This window comes from Orycteropus afer, unplaced genomic scaffold (genome assembly GCF_000298275.1).
Source record: "Orycteropus afer afer isolate SDZICR_OR568_19922 unplaced genomic scaffold, OryAfe1.0 scaffold00268, whole genome shotgun sequence".
NCBI classification, from domain to species: Eukaryota; Metazoa; Chordata; class Mammalia; order Tubulidentata; family Orycteropodidae; genus Orycteropus; species Orycteropus afer.
In genome coordinates this window covers 756,971-763,720 of record NW_006921855.1, presented here as the reverse complement: position 1 = coordinate 763,720, position 6,750 = coordinate 756,971, and the positions used below count along the sequence as shown (strand labels likewise).

The following is a 6,750-nucleotide window of genomic DNA, read 5'->3' as shown; positions in this document are numbered from 1 at the left end:
TCCAACGTATTCACCTAATTAATCATCAAGGGCTTTCTGTGTACATGTCTTTTGTTTGTTTCATTTTGTTTACAAAAATAAACTTTTTCCTGAACTGCTTCTGCTTAGTATACATTTTTCTCCTGCACGTAAGTAAGAATTATAGTTTTCTCCTGTATTGTTATTTTGAAGCTCTATATCCATCTGCTTTCTATTTCTCAGAAAGAGCTCAAAATGTTAGATCTGCTGACGCTACTCTTTCTCACATTTCTGGGCTGTTGAGAATTTATTCTCTCAAATCAGAGATTCTCAAACATCAGCCTGTAACTAAATAACCTAGTTAGTCAGTTATGTGCTGTGGAGTCAACTTGTGTTGAAACCATGTGACAAAGAATAACTGCCCCATAGAATTTCTTAGGTTATAATTTTTACAGAAGCAGATTTCTAGGTCTTTCTTTGGTGGAGCTGCTAGGCAGGTTGGAAATGCCAACCTTTTAGTTAGCAGCTGAGCACTGAACCATTGCATCCCTTGTTGTAGTTAGGTGCTTTCGAGTTAGTTTCAACTCATAGAAACCCTATGTACAACAGGACAAAACACTGCCCAGTCTTAACCATCCTCAGAATTGTTGCTATGCTTGAGCTCATTATTGCAATCACTATGTCAGTCCATCTCATTGAGGGTTGTTCTGGTTACCTAGTGCTGCTCTGACAGGAATGTACCACAAATAGGATGGCCTTAACAAACAGGACTTTATTCTTACAATTTGGAGTCTTTCAGTCCCAGTTCAAAGTGCCAGGCTCTAGGGGCTGTGTGAAAGCTCCTGAACCTTGGGCTTCAACTCTGCCTCCAGCTCCTGGCCCACTGAAGCTAGAGGCATCTCTTCACTCAGGTAGCTGCTGGCTGCTGAGGCTAACAAGCCCAAGGTTGACTGCAGTGAATTGCTTGATGTGGCCCTTCTAGCCATTATCTTCCATTCTGTGATGTTTTGTAAATCCCATTATCCATGCCTGTTTGGGGTGGTGTGGTAGTTAAGGTCAGGTATCAACTTGGCTGGGAAGCTGGTAGTAATCATTCCCTATAGTGACTGGCAATTGACTCTGTGATGGGATTTAGGTTATTTCTGTTGGGGCAACACAGGTGGAATGTATCTTGAGTCCTGTCTTGATGGAGGGTATAATTCAAATCACCACCCTTAGCTTCCTTGAGGGTATACCTACGAATCTCCTGGGAAGATTCGCCCTCCTCTTGCTCTGGTTTTGTGTCTTGGCTCATCCTCATCTCACCCCTGGATTTGGGACAGCAGCTGTCATCTGATCTGCTGATTGAAGTTCATCCAACCCTGAGAATTGGGAGGATCCTCCAGACCTACTCACTGACTTGGGACTCGCCAGCCTGCCAGCCTCCACCACTACTACATGAGATGAACCCTTGGGTGTCTGTGAGTTCTGTGAGGCATTACAGTGAAATACAAAACTCTAAGACTGGGAAATTACTGGGAGGAGGAGGAGTTAATGTCTGAAATGGTGGAGTGGTATGGTAGTTTGGACATTAGGGACATCTTTAACTTCCACCTCATGGCGACTGGCCTTGTGCTGATCTTTCTGAGAGAAATTGTTCAAGCATCAACAAATAAAATGACACAGTCCTGATGTTACCAAACCACATGGCAGGCCATTCCTTCAAGTATATTGAAAGTCCCAAGGTCATCAGAGCATGGCAGGCTGCTGAACAACGACACAGCTACATGAAGGGTCCAAGCATGCCATTAGCTACCGACTATCCTCAAGGATTGCAGTCAGCTGCAGGGGTCCAGGTGAGGAGAGAAGAACCCAGACACGCCCAAAGCAGCAGGGTGGGAGAGCAGGAGAAAGGGGATTAAAAGGCCCAGGAATCTGGACAGAGGAAGAGTCAGCCACAGGGACCCAGGTAAGGGTGGTAGGAGAGGTTTCCAACAGGGAGACAAACTTGTCTGTCAGTTTGTCCTACCATAACAACGTGTTGATGTGAGTTTTGGGGCTGAGCCACTGGTGTTTCAAACCCAGTGGGATGCACATGGTGAACAAGTATCAGCCCAGCTTACAGACTGAGACAGACTAGGAAGAAAGAGGCTGTCCACTTCTCAAAGAATTGGCCGGAGAAAACCTTATGAATAGCAAAGAAACACTGTTTGATACATTACCACACAACTTTACGAATAGTCCGGTTTGGTTAGAAGGCTCTCAAAATAGGACTGGGAAAGAGCTGCATCATCCGAGTAAACCGAGCCTTACTCATATGGATAAGGTAAAGCTTTCAAGACCTCCATTTGCTGATGTGGCACCACTCAGATCAAAGAGAAACAGCTGCAGACACTACAGAATTAAATTGTCCAATCTTGCTTCTGAGGAGTGGCTGTTGGATTTGAACCGCCCGGCTTGTGGTTAGCAGTCAAATGTCTGAGGCACCATGCTACCAGAGCTCACATGTAGATGAGGTGATGGAAAATATGGCTTGGGTCAGGTGCACTTTAGACCTCAAAGTAATATCTTTGTTTTTCAACACTTTAAAGAGATCTTTTGCAGCACATTTGCCCAATGTAATACATGGTTTGTTTTTCTTGACTGCTGCTTCTGTGGGTATTGATTGTGAATCAAGGCAAAATGAAATCCTTGACAACTTCAATCTTTTTTCCATTTATCATTGTGGTAGCTAAGGTTGTGTGTCAACTTAGTTGGGCCTGGTTGAGTGGCTGGGCAGCTGGATGTAGTTATTCCCCATAGTGAGATTGGTAATTAAATCCATGGTGGAATCTACTGGAGCATCTAAGTAGCTGCTTCAGGGATGTGGGCTGTTTCCAGTATATAAGCAGCAGCTTTGAGGAAGATCTCTAGCTTTTTGGCATGCTTGAAGCCTCCATGTAGCCGAGTCTTCATTCAGCAGTCTGCCATGCTTTGCCAGTCTTAGGACTTTTAATGGAATTGAATCAATGGCCTGCCATGTTTTTTGGTAATATCGGGACTATGGTATTTTATTTGTTGACCTTGGGCTTGTCAGCCTCAGCAGCCAGCAGTTGCCTGAGTGAAGAAAAGCCTCCAGCTTTAGTGGGCTGGGAGCAAGAGACAGAGCTGAAGCCCAAGGTCAAGGGGCTTTCACCCAGTTCAAAGAACCTGGCACTTTGAACTTGGACTTGTAGAATCCAAAACTGTAAGAGCATAAATTCCTGTTTGTTCAAGCCATCCCACTTGTGGTATATTTCTGTCAGAGCAGCACTAGGTAAACAAAACAGTCATGATGTTGATGATTGGCCCAGTTGTGAGGATTTTTGTTTTCTTTACTTTCAAGTGTAATCCATAGTGAAGGTTGTGGTCTTTAATCTTCATCAGTAAGTGCTCCAAGTTCCCTTTCTTTTCAGCAAGCAAGGTTGTGTCTTCTGCATATTGCAGATTGTTAGTGAGTCTTTCTTCAATCCTGATGCCACATTCTTCTTCATACAGTCCAGCTTTGCAGATTATTTGCTCAGCATACAGATTGAATTAGTATGGTAAAAAGTTACAACCTTGACACACACCTTTCTTGATTTTATACCATGCAGTAGCCCCTTGTTCTGTTTGAATAACTGATTCTTTGTTGATGTACAGGTTCCTCATGAGCACAATTAAGTGTTCTGGAATTCCATTCTTCACAATGTTATCCATAATTTGTTATGATCTATACAGTCGAATGTCTTTCCATAGTCAATAAGACACAAGTAATATCTCTCTAGTATTCTTTTCTTTCAATCATTATCCATCTGACATCAGCAGTAATATCTCTCATTCCCTTTCCTCTTCTGAATCTGGTTTGAATTCTGGCTGTTCTCTGTCAATATACTGCTGCAACAATTTTTTAATTATCATCAGGGAAATTTTACTTGTTTGTAGTGTTAATTATATGGTTTGAAAATTTCCACATTCTGTTGTATTATCTTTCTTTAGAATGGGCATAAATACAGATCTCTCTCAGTTGGTTGGCCAGGTAAGATGTCTTCCAAATTTCTTAGCATAAATGAGTGTCTCCAGTGCTGCATCCATTTGTTCAAATATCTCAGTGGTTATTTCATCAATTTCTGGAGCCAATTCCTTCAGTGCAGATTGGACTTCTTCCTTCAATACCATTGTTTCTTGATCATATGCTACCTCCTGAAATGACTGAACATTGACTAATTCTTTTTGGTGATTCTGTGTATTCCTTCAATTTTCTTTTCTTTTTCTTTTTTCTCATGGTTGGTTTTGGCCCAACTTTTAATTTAGTATTCTGCAGTTGTTTAACACTCGATAAATGGTCTTATTGGGGGAGGGGAAAGGGGAGGCTCTTGCAGATTCCCAAGGAAATGTCAGAAAGGCAAAATATGGCCAGCATTATCCATTTGCTTTTTTGCATTTAACTGGGTGAATAGCACTTTCCTTTCGTAAGCATCTGATCTCAGGTTTTTCACACTGAGAACACTGAGCTTTCAATTTGAAGACACCCTGAAATCCTAAGAGTAGCAAATCCAACCACCTTCTAATATCTAGCTTGTTTATAAAGGCAGAATGAGTCATCTCTCCATGTTAGATGGCTTGATGTTTGTGGAAGATCTTAGTATTGCTTGCCTCATTTACTGGGCAGTATCAATTAGGAAATGGCCTTCAGGGACACTTAAAGGATTATAACACTAGTACATAAGTCAAGTCTTACACACTTAACATTTGCTTGTTGATAGCAATGTCATAAAATCAAATAAAATTAAACATGTTTTACTTTTTCCTCACAAGAACAGAAAAATTATGGAAGAGAATTTAACAGGAAAATTTTAAAAAGTAACACAATTTTTCCTTTTAATAGTCCTTGGGTGTAGTTATGACAGAATAGGTTCCAGTTTTTGTTTGTTTCTTTGAACGGGGATTTTGGTCCAAAGTTTTTTTTTTGTTGTTGTTATGTTTATTATCTGCTTCTGCCTCCCCCTCTATCAGATCAGCTTCCTCCATGGCCACCACCTCTTGGTCCTCCATGGCTTGAATTGCTGTTGGAATCACGTGGAGGAGGGTATCCCCTTTCCATAGAAAGGGGAAGTCCTCTTTCTTGTCTGCCAACCCAGTCATGACCACTTGAGTAGAGATCACTTTGGCTGCTTGAGTAACTGTCTTGACTTCCACCATATCTGTCATGTGAGCTTCTGTAATCATCATGGCGACTGCTTCCACCATAAGATGGCGGGGGTCTTTGTGTGGGTGGAGCACTATGTGAGTTATCATAGCTCTCACAGGAGTCTCTGTAGGAGCCCCGACTAGGATGGTCTGAATAGTCACGATCACAACCATAGCCATCTGTATCACTATAGCCTCTGGAAGGACAGTCATCATGTGAACTGGAATGACCATAGTCACGATATGTATAATCTCTTGGTGGTGGTGCATAATCTCTCATGTCATGATAACTCAGGTAATCTCTGCTTGAATAGTTGTCTTTAGTAGAATATCCATCATCTCTTGGGGACAAATATACATCCCTATGAGAGGGCAAGAGTTCCCTTCGTGGTGGGGCTCCATAACTACCTTTTCCACGTGCTACAGGAGGTTGACTTCCCATTCTACTGCTGCTACAAACTGGTTCTGAAGGGCCTGATCCACTTCTTGGTGGTGGTCCTCTTTTTACTGGAAGTGGTCCCTTCAAAGAACTCATGTTAAAATTCATGGAATAGCCACCATCATCCATGTGTCCCCCATGCGAAGTGGGTCCCCTGGTTCTTCCACTTCCTCCTCTTCCACCTCTAAGACCCTTTGGAGGGCCTCTGCTTCTTGGAGGTGGAGGGGGTCCACATCTACCACTTTCAAATCTTGGTTTAGTGGCTTTTTCCACCTTGATGGCTTTTCCATCTAAGGACTTTCCATTCATATCTCTTGCTGCATCTTTGGGATCTGCCAGGCTTTCAAAGGTGACAAAAGCAAATCCTCTAGATTTGTTTGTTTCATGGTCTTTCATCAAGAGCACTTCCACAATTTGTCCATATTTGCCAAACACTGCTTCAAGGGCTTTCTCATTGGTTTCAGTATTGAGCCCACCAATGAAGAGCTGTCCTGGACAATCGGCTTCAACCATTTTTCCTCCTGGGGTGATTGTTAGAGAGATGATGACCTGGGTTTCAATCTACTATGAGCTTGGTGACAGGCGTTTCGTAGCGACTCAGCATGAGGGCTGGCTGCCGGGTTGGAGAACGCAAGAGGAAGCAGCTAGCACTACTGCGCAACCCCTTCCATTTTCTTTTGTGTTCTCTGAATAGTTCAGTGTTTTGCCCACGGAATCCATGAATATTGCAACTTGAGACTTGAATTTTTTTTTTTTTTTTTTTTTTTTAGTTCTTTAAGCTTGAGAAATGCCTAGTGTGTTCTTCCCTTGGTTTTCTATTTACAGGTATTTACACATTTCATTATAATACTTTACTTTGTCTTCTTGAGCTGCCCTTTGAAATTTTCTGTTCAGCTCTTTTATTTCATCATTTCTTCCATTCACTTTAGCTACTCTTCATTCAAGAGCAAGTTTCAGCATCTTTTCTAGCCTCTGTTTTAGTCTTTTCTTTCTTTTCTGTCTTTGTAATGACTGTTTGCTTTCTTCCTGTATGATGTTCTTGATATACCACAACTCTTCTGGTCTTTGGTCATTGGTGTTCAATGCATCAAATCTATCCTTCAGACAGTCTGTAAATTCAGGTGAGATATACACAATATTGTATTCTGGCTCTCATGGACTTGTTTTGATTTTCTTCAGCTTCAACT

General features: G+C 42.0%; 1 protein-coding gene across 1 annotated transcript; it reads right to left on the bottom strand.

The window, feature by feature from the left end:
• Positions 1-4,951: 4,951 nt before the first annotated feature.
• On the bottom strand, positions 4,952-6,076 carry LOC103205074 (RNA-binding motif protein, X chromosome-like). The gene has a single exon (XM_007950341.1). The coding sequence runs from the start codon at positions 6,074-6,076 to the stop codon at positions 4,952-4,954; it is 1,125 nt and encodes a 374-aa protein (XP_007948532.1).
• Between the last annotated feature and the right edge of the window lie 674 nt (positions 6,077-6,750).

Coding starts and splice junctions, on each gene's coding strand:
- LOC103205074 (XM_007950341.1), bottom strand. CDS start 6,076: ATGGTTGAAGCCGATTGTCCAGGACAGCTCTTCATTGGTGGGCTCAAT.